The sequence below is a fragment of the Mobula birostris genome, chromosome 12 (genome assembly GCF_030028105.1).
Source record: "Mobula birostris isolate sMobBir1 chromosome 12, sMobBir1.hap1, whole genome shotgun sequence".
Classification (NCBI taxonomy): domain Eukaryota; kingdom Metazoa; phylum Chordata; class Chondrichthyes; order Myliobatiformes; family Myliobatidae; genus Mobula; species Mobula birostris.
The window spans coordinates 62,214,101-62,240,392 of NC_092381.1; the positions used below are offsets into that span (position 1 = coordinate 62,214,101).

Consider the following 26,292-nt stretch of genomic DNA (forward strand, 5'->3'; position numbering starts at 1 on the left):
AAATTGACGGCATGCACACTGAGTCCTCCAGCTTCCCATAATTTTTCCCCTCCCCTTCCCTCTTCTTCATTACACCATTCTGGCCTCTTAACTCTTCTCCTCATCTGCCTATCACCTCCCACTGGTACCCTCCTCCTTCCCTTTCTCCCATGAGCCAATCTCCTTTCCTATCAGATTCCTTCTTCTCCAACCCTTTGACTTTTCCACTTATCACCTCCCAGCCTTTTACTTCATCCACCTCCTCCCACCTGGCTTTGCCTATTACCTTTTAGCATGTTCTCCTCCCCCTTGCCCTAGCTTCTTATCCTTGCTTCTTCCCCCTTCATTTCCAGTCCTGATGAAGGGTCTTGGCCCAAAGTGTTAACTGTTTATTCACTTCCATTGATGTTGCCTGATCTGCTGAGTTCTGCCAGCATCTGTGCTTATTGCTCTGGATTTCCAGCATCCGCAGGATCTCGAGTTTAGTCCTTTTGTCCTTCATGGTTATTATTATCTTCTACCTTTGTTGCTTTTTCTTCCAATGCAGTTTATCATTTCCTAATTCCAACCTAAATCTACCCTGTTTTTTTGATCTTCCATTCTGTTCCTGGTATTCTCAGAGATTCCATTAGTCTCAAAAATATGCAGCAAGCCTCGATAATCCTAAAATGTTTAGTGAGATATTATTTCAGGGGCTCCTGTCAGAGTAGTCTTCACAGTGGAAGCTATGGCTGTATGGAGATTTTCAACAGAAATTTCCATTGTATAATGACAGTTTTTATGAACTTTATAAAATAGCACCTGGGAAATATAGGCTCTATAATGCATGCCTCTTTTCCTATCTGATGACTCTGTCTAAATGAAGCAATGGAATTGAGAAAAAGAACTAATTATACAACACTAAGCTTGTGTTTTAAGTGTGTGAAGAATACAAGGCAGAAAGACTGAAGAAGTAAAAGCTGGAAATGAATGTACTAAAGTATGAAACTGAGATATTTTAATTTCCAAATCGTGACTTTCTGGGTAGAAGGAAGAAAACACAATTTTGTGTATTTAATTCTTGGGAAACTGATCATAATCAAAAATATATTATGAAAGAAATTAGAGGCTAGAAAGAACAGACTACTACCAAATGTCAGATAAAAATGGCTTTTCTTGTACCTTGACCAGGAAGGTGAATGAGGGAAGAAAATATTGGGCACGAAGAAAGAAATTTTACTTATTGCAATTGTGATTTGGGAAATCAATTTGTTCAGAAAAAGATGAGTGCATAAAAATGTGTACAGAAAAAGATGAGCGTACAGAATGTAAAATCTGAGGTTGTTACCATCAAAAGATGAAGGTTTTTGTTTTGATTTAAAAAAAATGAGGAAATTCAAATTTCAGAGATTGTGCTAGATATTGCCATACTTGCAGAAGAAACTACAAAACAAGCAGGAGCTCAGTTGTACTGAACAATATGCATTTTTTTACTTTACACTGTCATTGTTTACAATGAGATTAGGGATAAATAATTTCAGGAAAAAAAGACCATAAGACATGTCAGCAGAATTAGACCAAATGGCCCATCAAGTCTGCTCCGCCATTCTGGCATGGCTGACTTATTGTCCCTCTGAACCCCATTCTCCTATCTTCTACCTGTATCCTTTGACACCCTTACTAATCAAGAAACTAGCAATACCTACCTTAAATATACCAAATGATTCGGCCTCTACAGCTGTCTGCGGCAATTTATCACTCTCTGGCTGAAGAAAACCCTCATCTATGTTCCCTGATCTACAGCTGCGGATAGGAGAAATTTGGAGTGAAGGAACAAATCAGCAGGAAAGATATGCCTCCTCCCCCCAAGTCCTGTCATCTCCAGGAAATCCAATGATTTGTTAAAGAAAGAAGAGGCCTGAGGAAGTTGTGGAAAAAAGCAACAGCCGAAGAAAGGGAGGGCATCAACCTCCTTCAAGAGGACCTAAAACAGAGGCTCTCAAAGCTGCGCAGAGCAGAGAATTTAAAGAAATGACGCAAAAAGAAGGAAAAAGCAAGAACAGACTTCTACAAAGATCCCTTTAAATATGTGAAAGGCATTTTCACAAAAAAGAAAAGCGGATACTTGAAAGTATCAAAATAGGAGGTTGAAAGACATCTCAGAATCATCCACACTGATAAGCAAAAAGATGAACCGATACTTGTCCCAGCTGACATCCCACCAATCTCACTCCCACAACATCAATTTAACATCAGCCCTCCCAAGCTGAGCAAGGTGAAAGAGGCAGTGGAGAAGGCAAGATCGGCAACAATGCCAGGCCCTAACGGTGTTCCATATTGTGTCTACAAGAACACCCCGGATGTTCTGAAATTCCTTTGGAAAAACGTGAGGGTCGCGTGGGAAAAAGCAAGTTATCCCCAAAGCCTGGAGAAGAGCGGGGGGAGTTCTGATCCCAAAAGAAAAGAATTCGTCCACCATTGATCAATTTTGCCAAATAAACCCTCTGAACATAGAGGGCAAGATCTTTTTCAGCATGTTGGCGCAAAGACCTACAAAGTATCTGAAACAAAACCATTTCATTGATACGTCAATCCAAAAGGCTGGCATAGCAGGCTTCTTGGGATGCCTTGAACATACCCTCATCATATGGCATCAAATCCAGATGGCTAAGAAAGAAAGAAAGGATCTGCATCAACCTGGCCAACGCCTATGGATCAGTTCCTCATTCCCTACTGTGGACTGCTTTTGAATTCTTTCAGGTGCCTGCAACAACAACAAATCTGGTAAAACACTACTTCCAGGATCTGCAAGTTTGTCTCACAACATCAGACTTCACCACAACGTGGCAACCACTGGAAGTAGGCATCATGGCAGGGTGCACCATCTCCCCATTGGCCTTTACTATGGCAATGGAGCTCATTATCAGAGCCTCAAAATGGGTTGTGGGAGGAAAAAGGCTACAGTTTGGTCAATGGTTACCACCCATATGAGCCTATATGGACGATATAACAATACTGACGATAACTGTCCCCTGCACCAAGAGACTTCTGGAAAAGCTTCATCAAAACACCACATGGGCGAGGATGAAGATCAAGCCCAGCAAGTGCAGAACCATCTCCATTGTCAAAGGTTAAGTAACGGATAAAAGATTTGATATTGACGGAACATCTGTCCCAACTGCTTCAGGAATGCCAGTGAAGAGCTTGGGCCGATGGTATGATGCTAAGCTCAAGGACACTGAGCAGTTTAAACAACTAAAAAAGGATACCATCATGTACACAGCTCACATCAACAAGACCTTGCTGCCAGGAAAACTCAAGCTGTGGTGCTTCCAGTTTGGCATACTCCAAGACTCATGTGGCCTTTAACAGTGTATGAAATCCCCATCAGCAAGGTTGAAAAGCTTGAAAGAATGATCAGCACACATGTAAAACAGTGGCTTGGACTTCCACGATGCTCAAGTCCTGTTGGACTGTATGGGAACGGCAAATTGGAAATACCAATTGCAAGTCTTGAGGAAGAATTCAAATGCACCAACGCAAGGTTGGTCATGACCCTCACTGAATCTGAAGATACTGTTATTCGAACAATGGCCCCCCGTGTGGCAATGGGGAGGAAGTGAACCCCATCTGAAGCCGTTCAGAGTGCTAAGTGTGCTCTTTGCTTCAGGGATGTGGTTGGCCAAGTCCAACATGGGAGAGCCGGGCTTGGGCTCGTCCCAAAAGCTCCTCAGTGGCACAAGGCAACATCAGTGCAGAAGAGACGGCTCGTGGTGGAGGAGTTGAGAAGACAGGAGGAGGCCGAGCGAAACGCCAGGGCCGTCTCAATGGCCAAGCAGGGCCAATGGACTAATTGGGAGAGCCTGGAAAAGAGGAAACTTAGCTGGCGTGACATCTGGGAGGTGGAGGGATCTCGGCTAAGTTTTGTCATCAGAGCCACTTATGACCTCCTACCAACACCCCAGAACCTGAACCAGTGGTGGGGAGAAGACCCCGCTTGCTTTCTTTGTCAAGCACCTGGATCACTAAGGCACATTTTAACAGAATGCACCACAAGCCTCACCCAGGGGTGGTACACTTGTGGCATAAGCAAGTTCTCAGACAGCTGGCATCAATTTTGGAACAGAGGTGAATCACCACAAATGCTCTCCCACAAACATCGGCAGGAAATGTCCACATACACGATTTGTACCAGCAGGGCAACCTCTAGAGCACCATATAACATCAAAAGTTGTAAGCACTCTGCAGGTTGCTTGGGATTGGAAAATGGACGTGGACTTGGAAAAAAAGCTTGTGTTTCCCCCAGACATTGCGGCTACAACACACTGGTCAGATGTGGTCCTGTGGTCCACAACAGCCAAGCTGGCATATGGGAAGATGGTGTCGAAGAAGCTTATGAGAGGAAAAAGACCAAGTACTCTGAACTGGCAATTGAAGCTGCCCAGATTGGCTGGAAGACCAAGACTTTCCCTGTAGAAGTGGGATGCAGGGGAATCATAGCTACATCTACGACCAGTCTATTGAGGAAGATGGGGGTGAGGGGTCACTCCCTCCAACAAGCAATCAAGTCCTTGTTAAATGCAGCAGAAGAAAGCAGCAATTGGATTTGGATTAAAAGGAAAGACAACAACTGGGCCGCAAGATGAAGACAGGAGAGTATGGAACTGAGGGGGGTATATCTGGGACACCAGGTAGCACCGTTGAGCCCTCTGGAGATGTCGTGGGCTTATCAACGAAATGTCAAAGGAGGGTGCCCAGCTGATGACCCCGACGAGGTCCTACCCTCCCTCCTTGTCACCACTCCAAGACCACTGCCAACCTCAAGAGTGCCGACTTACCATAGGGATTGAAACATCAAGTCCAAGTAGCTCTACTCTGCTAAAGGAATATCCTCCTATTCTGAGGCCGTGCCCTCTGATCCTAGACTTCTCCACTTTAGAAAAAATCCTCTCCACTTCCAGTCTTATCTGTTCTATATTCTATAGGTTTCATGAGATTCTGCATCATTCTTCTAAACTCCAGTGAGTACGGGTCCAGAGCCATCAAGCGCTCTCCATACAGTAACGCTTTCATTCCTGGGATCATTCATGTGAACCTCCTCTGGACCACCTCCAATGCCAGCACATTCCTTCTTAGATAAGGGGCCCAGAACTGCTCACAATACTCCAAGTGTTATCCAACCAATGCATTACATTCGGGCATTTAAATGTAGTGGCACAGCTAAGAGAGTGCTGCCTCACAGCTCTAGTGATCCAAGCTAGATCCTGACCTCCACTGTTGTCTGTGTAAAATTTGCATGGTCTCCCCATGATCATACCGATTTCCTCCAGGTGTTCGTTCCAGTTTTCTCCAGCATCCAAAAATAGGTCATTGGGTTGGTTAACTAGCAACTGTAAATTGCCCCTAGTGTGTCATGGGCCCAGAACTGATGCGATGTGGGAAGCATAAAATATGAATAGTGTAAATGACTGTTTCATGATCAATGTGGATTTGATGGGCCAAAGAGTCTGATTCCATGCTGAGACACTGTTGTCATTGCTTTCCTATTTCTATTATTCTTGAAGTAAATGAGGTATGAAAGTTGTAGCTGAAAGTAATTTGAAGAAAATATTCAAGTACTTGATTACAAATAAGAGAAAATCTGCAGATGCTATTATTCCAAGCAACACACACAAAATGCTGGAGGAACTCAGCAGGTCAGGCAGCATCTATGGAAAAGAATAGAGTCGACGTTTCAAGCTGAGACCCTTCAGTAGCAGTCCAGTGTTGCAAGTACTTTCATTGTTGAGTTTGCGATACAGTGCTTACTATATATGCAGACAAAACTCAAAGGCAGATCATGTGATCTGAGTGCAGGGTAAAGAAACATCAGAGTCCATTAGTTCCACCCGAAGACAGATAAAATGACATCATATAACGAGGGGAAAAAGTTTTTTTCTTGCTTTAATGTCATACATAGTCAGCTGATAGTACCAATGGGTAGGATAAGAATTTTCATTAGCATCACCAATATTGGACAATAGACAATAGGTGCAGGAGTAGGCCATTCGGCCCTTTGAGCCAGCACCGCCATTCATAAAGTAATAAAGTAATTTAATCCATTGAATAAAATCAGGCCCAAAATTAAATTTTTCTAAAGTTTTAAAAAAATAATTCCATTCAACCCAATCGAAAGCCTTCTCAGCGTCTAAAGATATCAAACATTCCGATATCCCCTTAGAAGGAAAATAAATAACATTTAATAATGACCTTCTACAAGTAGTGTAGAGCTGCAGCCTGCCTAATGGAGGAGCTTACTTCAAAGCACTAAGAGGAAAGGCGGTGTTAAATCAAAGAGATATGACACAACAACATGTTTTTCTTTTTCATTAGGGTCCACTTTGAGGCTTCCGTTCCACTGAGCAACAGGACTGCAGCTCAGGCATTCCAACTGCATCATGAGAAAACTTCTAATTTGCATCTTACTTAGGCCACTTATAAGATAAATAGACCATCATTGCACAGGCTCTAAGTACTTTTGATCTTTCCTGCTTTCACCGTCACATATTCAAGATACTAATTGGGAGACAGTCTTCAGACCAGAGTTCTGCAAATGGAAACATTAAATCACATATTCCCACCTTAAATTATATAATACTAATAACCTATGTAGCCTCCTATAAAAGTGTACCTGTACATTTAAGTGCAAAGTCATTGAAGTCAGATGAATACTCACTCTTTATTCTGTACTTCAATTTCCTTTTGTAATTCCTCTTCTCCGCAATATATTGCTTGAAGATTAAGGCAGGGCCTGGGCGCTGTCAAAGTTCAAAGTAAGTTTATTATCAAAGTACATATATGTCACCATGTACAACCCTGAGATTCGTTTCCTTGTGGGCATACACAGCAAATCCAAGAAACACAATAGAATCAATGATAGACTGCACCCAACAAGATAGGGAGGGAGGGAGGGAGAGAACATCGACTCAGACCACGAGAGGCCTGCGTTAGGCATTTTTATACCTTACAAGGCGCAGATTGGAAGTCTGTATGGGGCGCCACTCCTCACACAGACACTAGAGCAATGTGTGGTTAAGTGCCTTGCTCAAGGACACAAACACGCTGCCAGCTCGAACTGGCGACCTTCAGATCACTAGACGAACGCCTTAACCACTTGGCCACGTGCCCAACACGATAGATAGACTACCAAAGTGCAAATATGAAAGAAAGAAAAAAAAATGATAATAAATATCAAGAACATAAGATGAAGAGTCCTTCAAATTGAGTCTGTAGGTTGTGGATACAGTTCACTGATGGGGCGAGTGAAAAATTGAGTGAAATTATTCCCTCTGGTTCAAGAGCCAGATGGATAAGGGGTAATAACTGTTCCTGAATCTAGTGGTATGGATCTTGAGGCTCCTGTGGTTTCTTCCTCAGCAGTGAGAAGAGAGCATGGTCTGGGTGGAGGGAGTCCTTGATGATGGATGCTGTTTTCTTGTGACAGCGCTCCATGTAGATGAGCTCAATGGTAGGGAGGGCTTTACCTATGAGCCATATCCACTACTTTTTGTAGGATTTTCAGTCAAGGTGTTTGTCAAAATTTTAATGTCATGATAAATCTTTGTAAGCTTCTAAGGAAGCAGAGATGGTGCCATGCTTTCTTCATAATTGCCCTTACATACTGGGCCCAGGACAGTTCCTCTGAAATAATGACACTCAAGGATTTTAAAGTTGCTAACCCTCTCCAGCTCTAACCCTTCAGTGACGACTGGCTCATGGACCTCTGGTTTCCGCATCCGAAGTTAATAATCAGTTCCTCGGTCTTGTTGACATTGAGTGAAAAGTTGTTGTTCTGGCATCACTCAGCCAGATTTTCAATCTCCCTCGCATGTGCTGATTCATCACTATCTTTAATTTGGCCTACGACAGTGGTGTTACAACACTTAATATGGCTTTGCAGCTCTGCTTTGCCTCAGTGCCATAAGTATAAAGCAAGTGGAACACGGGGATAAGCACACAGCCTTGTGGTGCACTTATGCTGATGGAGATTGTGGAGGAGATGTTAGAACATAGAACATAGAAATCTACAGCACATTACAGGCCCTTCAGCCCACAATGTTGCGCCGACCATGTAACCTATTCTAGAAACTGCCTGGAATTTCCCTACTGCATAGCCCTCTATTTTTCTAAGCTCCACGTCCCTATCTACAAGCCTCTTAAAAGACCCTATGATATCCACCTCTACCAGTGTCACTGGTGGTGCATTCCATGCACCCACCACTCTCTGTGTGAAAAACTTATCTCTGACATCTCTCTTGTACCTACTAACAAGCACCTTAAAACTATGCCCCCTTGTGTTAGCCACTACAGACCTGGGAAAAAGCCTCATGGCTCTTGAACTCAATCCCATGGTTGATGAAGGCCAACACACTATACACCTTCTTAAGAACACTGTCAACCTGCACAGCAGCTTTGAGTGTCCAAGATCTCGCTGATACTCCACACTGCCAAGAATCCTATCATTAATATTATATTCTGCCTTCTAATTGGACCTACTAAAATGAACCACTTCACACTTATCCGGATTGAACTCCATCTGCCACTTCTCAGCCCAGTTCTGCATTCTATCGATGTCACTCAGTAACCTGACAACCCTCCAGACTATCCACAATACCCCAACTTTTGTGTCATCAACAAACGTACTAACCCAACCATCTACTTCCTCATCCAGGTCACTTATAAAAATCACAAAGACGTGGGGTCCCAGAACAGATCCCTGGGGAGCACCACTGGTCACTGTCCTCCATACAGAACACGAACCATCTACAACCACCCTTTGCCTTCTGTGGGCAAACCAATTCTGGATCTTCAAGGCAAGGTCTCCTTGGATCCCATGCCTCATTACTTCTGAATTAGCCTTGCATGGGGGTCCTAATCAAATACCTTAATGAAATCCATATACACTACATCTATTGCTCTACCTTCATGAATGTGTTTTGTTACATCCTCAAAGAATTTATTCAGGCTCGTAAGGGATGACCTGCCCTTGAAAAGCCAGGCTGACTCTCCAAATGCTCATAAATCCTGCCTCTCAGGATCTTCTCCAACAACTTGCCACCACTGAAGTAAGATTCACTGGTTTAAAATTTTCTAGGTTATCTCTACTCCCCTTCTTGAACAAGGGAACAATGTTTGCAACCTTCCAATCCTATGGTACTTCTCCCATCCCTATTAATGATGCAAAGATCATCGCCAGAGGCTCAGCAATTTCCTCCCTTGCTTCCCACAGTAGCCTGAGGTATATCTCAGAGCCGACCACAGTGCTACTGGTCTGGCTGCTGCCGCCTTGCCCAGATAGGCCATCCCCTTCAGTAGTATCCAAAGGGTTATACCAGTTGCTTAGGAGAATGGCCACAGGGGGACCCTTCTCCCTTTACCTCTCTCAGTGTTCACCCATCTACTCCCTGAATTCTGCACTCTGGGCTTAACCACCTGCTCAAAAGTCATATCTAAAAGTCGCTCTGCCTCCTGGATGATCCTAAGCTCATCCAGCTCCAGCTCCTTAATGCGGTCTTTCATGAGCTGGAATTGGCTGCATTTCCCACAGGTGTAGTCATCAGGGAGACTATCAGGCTCCATGAATTCCTACATCCTACAGGAAGAGCATTCCACTGTCATATATGCCATCCTGCTTGCACTGTACAATGGGCAACTAAGACCAAATCTTCTAACCTGTTTCTTTCGAAGCTTCTTGAGTCAAAGCCTGACGCTCCTACTCTCACCGCTGGCCTACTCCGAACAATGGCTGCCCCACTTGCCCCTTCTATACTTTTATTTAATACGCAGTTCTCTGCTCCTGATGCTGATTGGACCTCTGGAATATCCAAGTGCCCGCCAGGCTCTCCTTCTATAAAAAGCTTCAATGACCTGCGTGTAATCTCTTTGAAGTACTCTGCTCCCGGCGCTGAATGGACCTCTGGAACGTCCGAACATCCGTGAAGCTCGCCTTTTGTACAAGCTTCGCCGACCTGCAAGTAACTTCTTCGAAGTGCTCTGCACCTGACTCTGGAATGCTGTTGCCAATCTGAACTGACTAGGATCCACAAGTGAGGAAATTGAGGATCCAGTTGCACAAGAGGTATTGAGGCCAAGATATTGAAGCTTAGTGATTAGTTTTGAGGGGATGATAGTGTCGAATGCTGAGATGTAGTTGATAAAGAGCACCTTGATGTATGTACCTTTGCTGTCCAGATGTTCTAGGGTTGAGTGAAGAGCTAATGAAATTCCATCTGCTGTGGACCCGTTGTGCCAGTAGGCAAATTGGAGTGGTTCCAAGTTGCTTCTCAGGCGGGAGTTGATATGTTTCATCACCAACCTCTCAAAGCACTTCAGCACAGTGGATGTAAGTGCTACTGGACAATAATCATTGAGGCAGGTTCCCATTTTCTTCTTATGGCACTGGTATAATTGAAGCCTGCTTGAAGCAGGTGGCTACCTCAGGCTGCCAAAGCAAGAGGTTAAAAGATATTGGTGAACACTCCTGCCTGTTGAGCATAACTCTGTTCTCAATACATCCAGATTAAACTAAAATAAATCGCAGGTAATACGCTGCATTTTATTTCTTTGATAGATACATCGTGTAAATTTCACATTGACCAACAAATTTATTTAATTGTTGCTAAATCTACCAGGATGCTTCACAATACAATACATACAGTATGATTGACAGAAGTATGACCTTAGGGATATATTGAGTTCCCCAGAACACAATTAGTGAGATAATCAGTATTTGTAAGTAATGTCAATTAGGGGAACTATGGCCAACATACTGCAGCAATTCCATGTCCTTTCCAACCATCTATTTTGCTATAAGTTCTCAGAGCATTTATGCCAATATACAAGATCCTTAAGTACAGCCAGGTGGCATGTATGGCCTGTCAAAAAGATTTTGTTTGTAAAAGCAGTTAAAAATCAGCAAGGGAGGTATGATTTAGTCTAAACTAGGTTCAGGTATATTTGCCCTCACAGCTCCCCATCCCCCAATATGTGAATGACTGATCCAAATAGCTTCCAGGCAAAAATTTATTCCCAACACTAACAGCCTAGCTCTTTTGCTTTAAGTACTCCTGCATTGTAACTCTCTAACAATGACTCTAACTGGCCTAAACTATTGCCAGATACCCATTCCTTTAATGGTGCTACTTATATAGATTTCCAGCCATTTGAAGCCAATTCTTGTATCTCACCTTGTTCATATTAGTTTTCACCTTACCATGTTCTCCGGTCTTTCAAAGAGGTAAGAATAGAATCTGAGCATATTAATGAAACAGCAATATTTCAGAAGACAATGTAGAAGGCAGACCAAAAAAAAGTGAAAAAACAGATTTTTAAGTCAGATAGAATTGCAATACAACAGAAGTCTAACAGAAAATAAAGAGCTCTGAAGCAGAAATTATAAGTAAAAACAAACAGTTAAAGTGATAATACACTGATTCTATTTTATATCCAATAAATTTATGCACTGCATTTCAATTTTTCAGTAAGTCTGCTGAGGTATTGGTCCCAGTGTTTAATGCAGACAGCTTATTTTTAGATTTCTTGGCACGGTGTCTAAGCCATGCACTAATATTAGTCACCATGAACATATACAGTAGTTATGTAACATCTGTTAAAGCATCACTTCTGAAAATTTATAATCTACCAATGGGAAATGTATTGGCAATACTTTTCAATAACTTTAAACAAGATCCTTCCTGTTAAGCCTGGTGGACCAGGAGCATTCCTCACACCAGAATGGTATTGCAATCACCCTTCACTTTTCAAGATAATTCTGGCTCTGTTTTCAGAACTTATTCAGGCTTAAATTTACAATGTGTATTCAAATTATCTAGAGATTTGATTTGAATGTCTCTAAAAACTCATTACAGATTTGATATTTATTGCAGCAAAGTCTGATTTCAAGTGCCCACCCAAGAAGTATAAAGGAAAGATACTAACTCATTTAACTACTCAGCACCAATAACATGGTTAACAAAATAAGTGGGTGGAAGGGTGGATCATAATGAATATATCACTGTACTTGAATCTTTGCAGCTCTCATTAGATTTTGATGTGGCAATTTCAGTCCACGTCTTGTGATATTCATCGAAAGCAATCATTTTAATTCTGCAATGAGACACAATTATTAATGCCTTTGTCAGAGTTTACTTACTTTAACTTATGTTAAAATGATACACACATTGCAAAATATAACTGATGAGTGAGAAAAGTGTGGATAGTTATTTTATTAATAACTGAGCAAAGGTGACTAATGATTATAAAACTTCACCTATTATAAAATCAAAAGCAAATTCAAAAAAATCAATTGAAAGCTAAGAATGAAATATTAACAGGACATTGAAAATAGAGGTGGGGGTAAGCAATTTTGCCCCTTTAGTCTGTTCCCCTCTTCAGTTATTGTTGCTCCATTATCTCAGTCACATTCCCACATTCTTCCCAAATCCCTTTTTTGTGGCTGGAGGTTAATCTACCTCCTTCTTAAATATATTCAGTAATTTGGCCTCCACAACTTTCTGTGGTGAAAGTTCCACAGATTCACAACTCTCTGAGTAGTGAAATTTTTCCTCATCTCATTCCAACACATTACATCCTATATTTATTTATATATTTATTGATACAGCATGGAATAGGCCCTTTGACCCTTCAAGCCATGCTGCCCAGCAATCTTACAATTTAATCTGAGCCCAATCATGGGGCACTTTACAATGACCAATTAACCAACCAACCGGTATGTCTTTGGACGGTGGCAGAAAACCAGAGAACCTGGAGGACACCCACGCGGTCATGGGGAGAATGTACAAACACCTTACAGGCAGCAGTTTGAAATGAACCTGGGTTGTCTGTACTGTAAAGTGTTGTGCTAACCTTTATGCTACTGTGCTGTCCGATCCTGTGAACCCAGTTTTAGATCTCCATGACAAGAAAAAGTTCTCCCTCCATCTATTCTGTTAAGCTCTATCAGAATTTTATATGTTTTATTGAAATCAATCATTCTTCTAAAGTCAAGAGAATAGGGAGGGGAGGAGAAGATGGTGGTGCGACGAAGTGCATGCGGCCGCTCTGAAATGATATCGTATTTGTAAGTAGGTACCGTGCACAATCCTGATTTGATGGAGAGAGACGTGAGAAGCACGGAGGAACACCTGGAGAAACTTCTGAAATGCCCGCTTTGCTGCCGCTGCTACTGTGCAATTGAGACTCTCGGGGGGGGGGGGGGGGGTCCCAAATCCTCGGCTTTGCCTATTGCCTGTTGCCAGGGCCAGGGTCAAAGCGCTCGGTGCTCGGTGTCGGAGGGCTGGTCGGAGGCTCAAAGTTTTCGGACAGACTCAAAAGTCGGCTGTGGTCCGGTGCTTCCAGGGTGCTGCTTCCAGGGTGCTGCATCGGCAAGTTTGCGGCACTGGAAGCTCATGGCAGGAAGAGAATTTTTCTTCCTTCTACCATCTGCGTGAGATGATGGGACTTTTGAGAGATTTTGAGGCTTTTTTTAAAACTGTGCCCATGGTCTGTTCTTTATCAAATTACGGTATTGCTTTGCACTGTCGTAACTATATGTTATAATTATGTGGTTTTTGTCAGTTTTTTCAGTCTTGGTTTGTCTTGAGTTTCTGTGATATCATTCTGGAAGAACATTGTATCATTTCTTAATGCATGCATTACTAAGTGACAATAAAAGAGGACTGCGTGTCCTCATAATCTAATATAGGCCCAGTTTACTTTTTTGCCTGACAGACTCACTATCCCAGGAATCAACCTGGTGAACTTTTATTATATTCCTTCAATGGTAATTATATCCCTTCAGAGGTAAGGAGACTAAAATGCACATAGTAGTTCAGGTCTGATCCCACCAAGACCCTGCATTGTTGTTTTATGATATCCTTATACTCAAAACCTCTTGCAAAAAGGCAGCATACAACTTACTGTATGTACCTTAAATGCTGCACCTGCATGATTGCTTTCAGTGCGTAAGTGACACCCAGATCCCTTTGTTGATCAACAATTTGTTTTTCTGCATTCGTTATTTACAATCACCAGTAGCACTCCAACAATCTATCCTTTATGCAAAACCCTATACACCAAGTCAAAGTCTTCAATGGATACAATTAGAGATATTTCTTGGAAGATATTTGAGAAAGACAAAAGTGGTTATGAAAATACTTCAGTGAGAATGTAAGAAACAAAAAAACGGTCAACTGTATACAGTCAGAGGAATTGAGAGTGGACTGAGGAATCCAAAAATCCATGAAGAGTTCTGAGGGTGAAATCTAAATTTTCTATTTTTTTTAACTGCTATGTAGAAGATTGTGAATGGCAGTAAGTATGCAGAACTTTGCAAGAACAGAAACGGTTCCAGAAGAAAGGAAAAATTGGACAAAACCCAACTCCTTGATGATTGCTACTTGCATAGATTGAACTTCTGGATCGGCATATCTCAGTTCCACATTGCACCGTTCTTCGCCTGTGTGATTAGAGAAGCTGTAATTTTACTTTTTAAAGCACAACAGGAAAATATGACTGCATTGTGACCATTCAGGAGTAAGCTAAATCCTGTAACAGTATAATTTGGGATGTAGAAAAGTTGGTTCTGCATGTTCATGCCAAAAAAATAAAAACAGACTGGCAGATCCTTCACCGAAAAGAAAGTAATGCTTTGAATCTTTATCCCCACAGCCTTTGTCTTCTCTGTATCTCTCCCACAACTCCTTCATCTGCCTCTGGTTTGCTACTTTGACCACTTTAAGATCGCTCACAAATTCTTGTTTTAATTAGATAATGGGTATATTTGATTGGTGTGTATTTTGATTTTTAAAATGTCTCTTTACTGTCTCCGTGATCTGGCTGACATTAGTGAAATAGTAGTAAAATTAAAAAGTGAAAATTGTATAATTTTGAATTTGAACAAAACCATGGCTGGCCTCCCAACCAATACCAGCAGAATTGGCTTCCCTGATCAATAATATTAATGTCTTGTGCACATTGCATTTAAAAGCTTGCACACACTGGAAGTCTCAAAAACAGCAAGTTCAAGATTGAGTGGATTTCAAAAATAATCATAGGGTCATACCACATAGAAACAGGTTCCTCAGCCTAACTGGTCAATTCTGACCAAGATTCCCATCTAAACTGTTTCCATTTGCTGGTGTTTGGCCCCATAGCCCTCTAAAACTTTCCTATATACATATATGTTCAAGTACATTTTGAATGTTGTTAATGAATGTGCCTCTGGCAGCTTGTTCCATATACTGACCACCCTCTGGATGAAAATGTTGCCACTCAGGTTTCTTCTAAATCTCTGCCCTCTCACCCTAAACCTGTCTTGTAGTTCTTCATTCTCCATCTCTGTGCACATTCACCCTATGCCCTCAGCTTAGGTAGGAGTCTTGGGCAGCATGGACAAATAATAGGCTTTTCAATTTTAATTTCACCTCTGCAAGATCACTCCTTATTCTATTCTCCAACCTACATAACCTATCTCCATAACTCAGTCCTTCAAGTCCCAGCAACATCCTTGTAAAGCTGCTCTAACTTATTTTTTTTATCTTAATAGCATTTTTCCTATAACTTGGAGACCAAATCTGAACACAATATTCCAAATGTGGCCTCACCAACATCATGTTGAGCGCACACACACACCTTCCTCCAATAGCTAATCACATACATAAAATGATTATTTTTCTGTAAGTTTCCCTTTGGTTTCCTTTGGATCACAAATAACCTGAAGCAACGATTTAGATGGAAGAGAAGAATGCAGTAAGAACCTGAAGGTCTGCTAATGCTCAGCATTTACTGAAATCTGAGATATTTAAGGAAAACCTATTGATCATTATTTATAACAAACACATGGAAGCACTTTTCAGTGTTTTTCTGAAGATGAGATCACATATTAAGATAAGATTATGCTGGTCACCCAGGTGTTTTGTTCTTATAGGACTACTAAAGGATAGATACTGAAATCAAAGAAAATTTAAATAAATACCATACATATTTAAAAATAAATAAATTGTGGTCATGTGTAAATGATGAAAAAGTCATTTCTTCATACTTTTCTGAAGTGAAGCAGCTGAATATTTGATTAACAATGTGCTGGATTTTCCAGTATAATTAACAGCATAATTAAAGCAGTCAAACAGCAACTTCCAAACACCATAGAAGTACTGTGAAATGTACCTAAATTCCAAAGATGGGTTGTCCAAAATATTCCCCATCTCTGGAAATTACACTATGATATCTGAAGGAAAGTTTTTGATGGTTATTGAATATATATCTTTTGGCAAGAAATAAAGGAAAGTTATAAATCAACAGAACTGAAAGTCTTAAGGAGAAAAAATAAGACACAACCAAATGTCCATTGAATCTTCTGGCTCCAGTCTCATAAAAATCCTTCTATTTGATTGAAATCATGTTGTTGAAGACCTACTTTCAGGACTCAGAAATTATACTTCATGGATGTTTAACCAACGGTTACACTTCACTAGCATGGAATGGATTGCATCAATCCATGAAAGCCATTGGGTTCAAGTTATCCACAATCATTTGGAAGAAATATTTTTGACATACTATATAGCTGCTAATACCAATTAATTATTCTTACATCTATGGCATGTTGTCATATTAGTGCAGTCATTTACGCCTGGCCATTTGAAGACAATCAGGTTTTCATTAATGGTTGAATTGCCAAAATTCAGTAAATGTCTTTCTAATGATCTTGGGCATTCTCGAAGCAAACCCATTCTCTATGTTCAACCCAGAGAGGTATAGCTGTTTATCCCTTCAATTGTACTGTTTTGGCAATACACCACAATATTCCCATTGGCTTTGCTAACTGCTACTTTCCATTGGCAAGACCTGTCTGGCATTGTCCCTAAATTCTGAAGCCTGATTCTGTTTCAATTTAGACAACTTCAACACTTATTAGCAAGTATTCATCTCAATTGTTTTTACAATCTGCATGGTTTCATCTGCTGTTCTTTACCCACTTGCACATCTAGTCTGCACATTCTCTGATTTCTGACTAGATTTCATTGTCTTTCCTAGTTTCATATCAACAATGAAATTAATTTCATCTGTTTCTGAATATACAATCGTTCATAGTAAACGTTTAAAAGTCATACTGACACTAACCACTTTAATCAGACTCCATCTCTCTCTGACACAAAAAAAACTCCACATAACTCCTCTAAAAGTAGTTGTTCTTCATAGACTTCGGCCATTTTTTTCTGTCAGGTTTATCTCAAATGTAAGTTTTGAATTTGCCTATTGAGGTACACCAAATTTTAGGGCTTATTCTACAGGGCTTATCATACCTCAAGCAGTCCAAAGAATTTGGACATTCTGAGTTAAGAAAACTAGGTCATTTTGCACAGATGTTGTTATTATTTTGATAATTAATTTCAATATTTTGCACAATTTTGTTGCTGTCTATAATTATTTGACTCCATTCTGAAATATTCCATCATGTTGACCTGCTTTTCATTTCCTGGTAACACATCTGCTTTCACTGATACCCTCATATTTTCCTAGATTTTCACTGTTGTTCAAAATAAGAACTGTTTCTCTGCTGATTTTTCAGAATTCGCCTTTCATTTTCCTGCTGACTTTTCATGTTTAAAAAATCTGGAAATTCAAAAATACTGAGTTTATCAAAATAGGTGGTAAAGAGATCTCTACTGCAGAGGAAGATCTTCAGTAAGTTTAAAAGCCAAGAGGATTTGACAGCATGGAGATGCTAAGTGAGGAAGTATTTGGTGACTGAGAGAAAATGTAACATGTGTTGCCACTTCAAACAATAGATTGCATTTACAAAAAAACTTTGTTGTGTGTGTCTTGAATATCTGAATGCTCATTGCTTATACCTGGTTCCATTTATCTACTCACCTCCGCGGTTTGCTGTAAGTTTGGCTTTGAAAGTGAGCCACAGGAAAACATTCAACTGCGAAGTTCACTCCAGCTGTTGAGGATCATAAACAAACTTGAGAGACTCTACCATCCAGACAAAGAATAACATTGTCACATTTTATTTCCTGTTTCCTCAAATCTCCAGCTAGCATTACCAAATTTAGCTGCCAGGTTAGAATCTTCAAAGAAATTACCATCCCCGCAGCATTCTAAATGTGAAGCATGCAGATTACAGAACGTAAACCAATGACTGCCAAATGCAGCATGAACATATTCTATTGGGTAAAAATCTTTGATCTGCATAAATTATTTTCAAAACACACACACATTTGATCTATGTAATTTATAGTTGTTTGCATTCTTCACCACTTCTCTTTATTTCATCCCATTTTCTTCTAATTTACTGAGGGTTATTCTGACATAAGCACTTCCAGCTCTATAGCGTTTGTCAAATTAGGTTTCAAAATGGCCAGAAACACTGGGATTCTAAACATGAGCGTTGACACCCATTTTACTGTATGGGGTGGGGTGCGGTGTCCCCAATAGTAGCTACATAACTGTTACTTTTTCAGACTGAGTCATTGGACAGCGCTCAAATAGGGATATCCTGAATGACAGACGATTTTCCATCCTCGCAAGCCCAAAGTTGTGGAAACCAGATCTGGTAAGCCATTTTCTCGTATGGAAATATTAACACTCAGGAGTGGAAAAGATTACAAAAAATGGTGGATACAGCCAGACCATTACAGGCAAAGCCCTCCCAACTATTGAGCACATTTATATGGAGTGCTGCCACAAGAAAGTAGCATCCATCATCAAAGATCTCCCACCATTCACACCATGCTTTCTTCTCACTACTATCATCAAGCAGGAGGTGCAGAAGCCTTAGGTTCCACACCACCAGGCTCAGAACTGTTATTACCCTACAACCATCAGACTACTAAACCAACATGATACCTTCACTCACCACAACTATGAACTGATTCTTCAACCTACAGCCTCACATTCAGGGACTCTTTACAACTTATTTTCTCAGTAATACATTTTGTTTGCACAATTCATTTTCTTTTGCACATTGGTTGTTTGTCAGACTTTGTTTATATAGCTTTTCATAAATTCTATTGTATTTCTTTATTTTCCTCTAAATGCCAGTAAGAAGATAAATCTAAAGGTAGTAAATTGTTACATGTATGTGCTTATATAAATGTTATTTTGAACTTTGAATTATTTGATCTTACTCGCTTTGAGCTGCCTGCAGGTTCTGACACATTCCAAAACCATTTCTCGATATCTTGGTGGATTCTCCTTTAACATCTTGGCAGCCTCCATATTGACTGGATTTTCCAGTACTGGGTTGGACAACATCACCTAATTGGGAGGGTTACAGCACAACTTGGAATAAGGCTTCCCATAATTAAGAATTTCAGAAAGAAGCTGCCAGACTAATTAAAATTCCAAGGGAGTTGATTTATCTCAGTCTAGTCCTCATTCTGCTACCTTGAAAACTGAGCTTTCAACCCAATCTAAGTTAAACTTATTTTTATTTATTCGCAGTAGCATAGTGGTTAGCCCAACGTTTACAGTACCAGCGACCTAGGTTCGATTCCCGCCACTGTCTAAAAGGAGTTTTTACATACTTCCTGTGATCACATGGGTTTCTTCCGGGTGCTCCAGTTTCCTCCCACAGTCCAAAGATGAGACAGTCAGTAGTCTAACTGGTCATTGTAAATTGTCCCGTGACTAGGCCAGGGTTGAATCGGGGGCTGCTGGGCGGTGTGGCTCGAAGGGGCGAGAGGGCCTGTTCCGCACTGCACCTCAATAATTTTTTTAAAAATGGGAAGTGCAAGCATATATAATGCTTGAAGAAAAAAATTGGTATTGACAGGGCAATTCTGTAGACATTCAGATGTTCATGTTACCAGAAGAGTTACAGTACTTTGGTAACTGCAACTATATTAAAGTATTTGTTTGTGCTGTCAGTAGAAAAGTGAAGGGAGAAATGTGAAAAGACTGAAAAAAGAAAGTAAGAATGAAAGAAAATAATATTTCCCTAATGACTTGTTATATCCCAAAATGAGCGAAAGAGGCTACGTGAGCATTACCAGGACTGTGATGTAATATTCTGTATAAATGACAAAGTAACTCATGAGATTGGCATCCCTAGGCATTCATTCCTTTCATCACTGCTGTATAGTGGCTGCAAGATGGACCATCTATAAATGGTATTCTGGTGGCATCTCCCAAACCCGTGATTTCTATCGCCAAGGACAAGGGCAGCAGATATACGAAAACATTCTACCTGCAGATTACCTTTCAAATCACACACCATTCTGACCTGGAAATACATTCTAGTCATTCATCGTAACTGAATCACAGTCCTGGAAGTCCTTGCCTATTAGTAATGTGTAAGTGTGCAGCAGTTCAAGAGGGCGGCTCATCACCACCTTCTAAAGGGCGGTTAAAAATGGTTATTAAATGCTGGATTTCTGACAAAGCCCACTCAAAAAAGTGAATTAAAAATAATGGATATCTTTCCAATAAAAAGTATGACATGGTTTGAAGTCCTGACCCATCAAAAATGTATGTTGGAAAGAGAAAAGAAATAAGAATATTTCAGGGAGCAGGCTGAAGGCTTTTGGATTTGCAAATCAGACAATGGCTCCCTCTGCTGGAATCATAAGTGATTACATCTTATTCGAATACAGAGATAATAGGTAACAGTAGTAAAAAGCAAATAAAGACAACGAATTTAGACAAGGTCATAAAATGCTACAAAGTATAGCGCAGATATGGCTGCATTTTTAAAAAATGAAGGCATTTTAATAAACACTTGATATCTGCTAATGAAGCAAGCTAAAAGAAGGAGCAGCAGGAAGAGACAAAATGTGTAGAATGTGTGTACCACTATCAAATTGGAGATGATAATATTTCAAGGAATATTGTGCAGAGTCACTGCACTAAAGGGCTAGAGACAAGACAAGTAGGAAGCGCAAAGTGTAAAAAAGCAGCTGAAGAGGAATTTTTACAACCATTTTGTACGTCCTCTCCATGGATGCGTGGGTTTCTTTTGAGTGCTCCGGCTTACTCCCACATTCCAAAGACCACCAGTTAGTAGATGAATTGATCATTGTAAATTGTCCTGTGATTAGACTAGGGTTAAATAGGTTGGTTACCGGGCAGTATGGCTCCTTGGGCTGGAAGGGCCTGTTCAATGCTGTACAGTATCTCTAATTAAAATAAAATAAAATAACTTGGAGTCCTGCTTGGTGTCAGGGTAAAAGACATCACAGAGGATATGGAATACTCTGCAGGTCCTGGACATGAGACAGACTTTTATACTAATGATACAGGAGAGTATATATACATAAGTGCAATTATGAAGAAAGCACAGCAACGTCTCTACTTCCTTAGGAGGTTGCAAAGATTCAGCATGACATCTAAGACTTTGAAAAACTTCTATAGATGTGCAGTGGAGAGTATATTGACTGGCCGCATCACAGCCTGGTATGGAAACACCAATGGCCTTGAATGAAAAGTCCTACAAAAAGTAGTGGATACTGACCCAGTCGATCACAGTAAAGCCCTCCCAACCATTGACAACATCTATATGAAATGCTGTCGCAGGAAAAGAGCATCCATCAACGGGGACCTCACCAACCAGGACATGCTCTCTTCTCACTGCTGCCATCAGGAAGGTGATACAGGAGCGTCAGAACTCACACTACCAGGTTCAAGGAGTTAATACCCCTCAACCAACAGGCTCTTGAACCAAAGGGGATAACTTCACTCAACTTCACTTGTCCAATCAATGAAATGTTTCCACAACCTATGGACTCACTATCTCATGTTCTTGATATTTATTGCTTATTTATTTATTATCATAATTATTATTTCTTTCTCCTTGTATTTGCACAGTTTTTTGACTTTGGTACAGTACATGGTTAAATGCCCAAATTAGTGCAGTCTTTCACAAACAAGAGAAAATCTGCAGATGCTGGAAATCCAAGCAACCCACATAAAATGGCGGAGGAACTCAGCAGGCCAGGCAGCATCTATAGAAAAGAGTAAGCAGGTGATGTTTCAGGCTGAGACCCTTCGTTGGGACCTTTCATTGATTCAGTTATGGTTATTATTCTATGGATGAATTGAGTATCGCTGCAAGAAAATGAATCTCAGAATTGTATATGGAGACATATATGCACTTTGATAATAAATTTACTTTGAACTTTGAAATCCTTTGGTCAGACTTGCCGGAGTTGGGAGGAAGATAAAAAGTACCTCAAAGGGAGTAGCTATTTAGGAATTCTTACCACTGCTATGCCAAAAAAAGAATAGTAAAAGGAAGATAAGGCTAATCCATACATGGCTTAAGACTTGGGGCAGGAGACAGAGTTTCAGATTTATCAATCACTGGGACCAGTTTAGGTCAGGAAGCAGACACACAAAAGGGCAGTTAGTACCTCAGTAATACTGGGACCAATGTCCTCAGGTTCACAGGTGTAAATGTAGATTTAATCTAAATTGGCAATGGGGGTGATATATAGAAACAAAGGTAATAAGGAAATGAGAGTGTGGGACAGTACTAAATATGAGGCAGTGCCATTTAGCTAAGAGCAGACTATGAAGGACTGTAGGCTTAGAGTGTATGTATGTAAATACACAATCTGGTGAATAAGTTTGGTGAGTACAAGCACAAATAGCCTTACAGGAATGTGATGTGGCAATAATAGAAACATTATATTAAAATGGTGAGGACTAAGTACACATGGATACAAAGAAGGAAATTGAGTTCTATGTACTGACTGGGGAAGGTAGGTGGGTTTGGTCAGAAAAATACGTATTATGTATGTCAGTTTAACTCCTCAAGTGAAAGGAGAAGTGAAGAACATTCACAGAGGACAAAGAGAATATGCAAATAGAATCAACACACATAAAAGTTGCTGGTGAACGCAGCAGGCCAGGCAGCATCTCTAGGAAGAGGCACAGTCAACGTTTCAGGCCGAGACCCCTCGTCAGGAAATAGAATGGTAGTTAAAATAAAAAGGAATCAAAAGATGTTCCAGTGTCAGGGAACAAACAAGAGGATAGTAAAGAATGGGTGAGAAGAGGTGCAGGACAAAGCTAGAACATTAATGAGTAATTTGTATAGGTGTTAACCAAGTAAGAGGAGGTAGAGGTGATAGAAGAAATAGATGGGGTAAAAGCATAGCTAGGATGTGCTGTAATGGTCAGTCTATTTTACAGTGGAAACACTGCCTTGTTGAAAATGGCTTGCATTACAGTTTTGGAAGAGATCAGAATATTTGAAGGTCTTAGCATAATCATAAAAATCTCCACAGATACAGGCAAAGTGCCAGAGGATTGGAAAGTGAGAAATGTGACACCTTTGTTTGAGAGCACATGTTGTAACTATAGGCCAATTAGCTTAACACTGGCAATGGGAATGTTTTCAGAAACAATAATCAGGGAATAAAAGTTACACACATCAAAGTTGCTGGTGAACGCAGCAGGCCAGGCAGCATCTGTAGGAAGAGGTGCAGTCGACGTTTCAGGCCGAGACCCTTCGTCAGGACTAACTGAAGGAAGAGTGAGTAAAAGATTTGAAAGTTGGAGGGGGAGGGGGAGATCCAAAATGATAAGAGAAGACAGGAGGGGGAGGGATGGAGCCAAGAGCTGGACAGGTGATTGGCAAAAGGCGATACGAGAGGATCATGGGACAGGCGGTCCAGGAAGAAAGACAAGGGGGGGGGACCCAGAGGATGGGCAAGAGGTATATTCAGAGGGACAGAGGGAGAAAAAGGAGAGTGAGAGAAAGAATGTGTGCATAAAAATAAGTAACAGATGGGGTACGAGGGGGAGGTGGGGCCTAGCGGAAGTTAGAGAAGTCGATGTTCATGCCATCAGGTTGGAGACTACCCAGACGGAATATAAGGTGTTGTTCCTCCAACCTGAGTGTGGCTTCATCTTTACAGTAGAGGAGGCCGTGGATAGACATGTCAGAATGGGAATGGGATGTGGAATTAAAATGTGTGGCCACTGGGAGATCCTGCTTTCTCTGGCAGACAGAGCGTAGATGTTCAGCAAAGCGGTCTCCCAGTCTGCGTCGGGTCTCGCCAATATATAAAAGGCCACATCGGGAGCACCGGACGCAGTATATCATCCCAGTCGACTCACAGGTGAAGTGTTGCCTCCTACAGATGCTGCCTGGCCTGCTGCGTTCACCAGCAACTTTGATGTGTGTTGCTTGAATTTCCAGCATCTGCAGAATTCCTGTTGTTTAGGGAATAAAAGTTATCAGGTACCTGCAGAGATTTGGGTTACTGAAGGAAAGTTGGTACAAATTTATCTAAAGCAGATCATATTTGACTAATTAGTAGAATTTTTAGATGAGGCAGCAGAGAAGATTGACAAAGGGAATACAATAGATGTTGTCTTTTTAGATTTTATGCTGCTTTTATGGTCTTTGGGGAAGTATATAAATGACTGCTTAATAAAACTGAGGCTCATGAAAAAAGGGTTAATGTAAGAATTGAGGAAAAAATAGCTTAAGACAGTATGTCATAGAATATGACTACTTGTCAGACTGGAGTATGCTATTCCCCAAGGGTCAGTACTAGGACCACTGCTTTGCAAATAACTCTCTGGGTCTAATAAAAGGTGTAAATGCTGGTCTTAAATGCTTTTCTTGTCAACGTAAGACCCTGATAGACATAGGTAAAACAAAGTACTGCAAGTGCTGTTCATTGGTTCATTGGAGAGACCGATGGTGGGGGAGTTGTATGGACCAGGTTGTTGGGTAGACCAGGCCCTCATGTCCTGATGTCACATGTTACAGCCACCCCAGGGGAGGAGGTGCCAGAGAGAATAGAGGTACACCAGGCACACTTGAATCCGTGGTGAGTTAGGGGCTGGCCCTCCTGTCAGTGTTGCTCCCTGGAAAACCTTTGTCTGAGGTTGTGGGAGAAGAGGAACTGCATGCTTGTTCTTGCAGCAGCATAATTCCAGCACAACATCCTATACACCATCAATCTTCAGGCCATGCCACTCAGGGACTTATGCTAATAATATTTTGTGACTGTATCCTAACAATAAGTTTCATCCCACCCGATGAACAATCTTGGCTCAATACATCAGCTGTTTATTCCTTTTCATAGATGCTGCCTGACCTGCTGAATTCCTCCAGCATTTTGTATGTGTTATTGAGCAGAATATAGGGTTTCTAATACTGAGGCTAGTTGTGTTCCTGGCTGGTATCTATATAGAAAAGTAACAGACGCTGAATCCTATCTGGTTAGTATGACTCAGTTTCATGCTTATAGTTTAATAATTGAGTTAGTGGTGAGATCTCATCTAAATACACTCCTACCTGAATGCTAAGAAGGATGGTTGTCAAGGAGTAATGTTCATCCCCTTTCCTGGGATTATCTAGAAAGTAGACACATGGCTTGCCTGTGATTGCATCAACTAGGAGACAAAGAAATGAGTACAATCACTGAATTTTACATAAATCATTAAAAAATTAAGAAATCACAATGCATGAACAGGTTATATGACAATCTTACCAAGTTCTCCCATTGGCTTATTTACATACTTATCTGCTTCACTAAAAGTACTTAAACTCAATTATGTGCTTCACTGTTATTGATGAAATCACACATTGCAGAACAACTGCACTCCACAAAATCCTTCTGGTCTCCACGAGCAATGTTTCCTTCTCCTCCCAGCTTCCATTTCTTCTGCACAATGAAGTATTTAATTACCTCAGTCTTTAACTATCTCTGCAATTTCCAATGCTATTCTCAAAACTTATATTTGTTCAGTAACTTTATGGAGTTATTTGGAGAAAACTGCTGACAATACCTTGTTCTTACAGGAATATTTTCAGATACTTACCATTGGGGTGAAATGGAATTGTATTGAAAGTGATAGTAGGAGGGACTGACTTGTACTCTTCTGTATACTTCAAGGAGAGTTGAAGGGAAGCATCTTAATGAAGCAAAAGATATTCTGGTCAATAAGGAATTCTGGTACAAAGAAAGAATTAGCACAGATGTTTGAAAGTTAAGATTAGACACTAAACTGTAGGTTGTCCATTTCTCCAAAGCTTGTATAAGGGATCACCACCCTTGATAGACCATGAGTTTTGATGTATTATTTACTGGAAGGGCCCATTTCAACATAGGGCCCAGAACCACTGATCTCACATTCTAGAACTAGTTCTGAAGGCCTCTTAGCATAAATAACAGCTATGGACTCTGTACCTTAGCAATAAATGTTATGTGATAGTCTGTTGCTCAATGCAGTATAGGCGTACTGTTAACTCAGAGGATTTCAAGTAGACCAACACGTAGCAAATGGCTTTGGCCACCAGTCTTCTGTTTATTGACAATTTTTAGGTTGTAA

General features: G+C 40.8%; 1 protein-coding gene across 7 annotated transcripts in view; it reads right to left on the reverse strand.

The window, feature by feature from the left end:
* The window catches only part of LOC140206347 (ubiquitin-conjugating enzyme E2 U-like), a 60,760-nt gene that overhangs the window by 4,835 nt on the left and 29,633 nt on the right, over positions 1-26,292 (reverse strand). For all 7 annotated transcript variants that reach the window (XM_072274701.1, XM_072274699.1, XM_072274700.1 and 4 more), the window contains 6 exons: positions 25,783-25,875; positions 25,256-25,353; positions 19,128-19,257; positions 17,869-17,941; positions 12,017-12,102; positions 6,674-6,755 (listed from right to left, as the gene is read on the reverse strand). In XM_072274701.1, the coding sequence (XP_072130802.1) occupies positions 6,674-6,755; positions 12,017-12,102; positions 17,869-17,941; positions 19,128-19,257; positions 25,256-25,353; positions 25,783-25,875 (562 nt within the window). The remainder of the gene's footprint in view (positions 1-6,673; positions 6,756-12,016; positions 12,103-17,868; positions 17,942-19,127; positions 19,258-25,255; positions 25,354-25,782; positions 25,876-26,292) is intronic.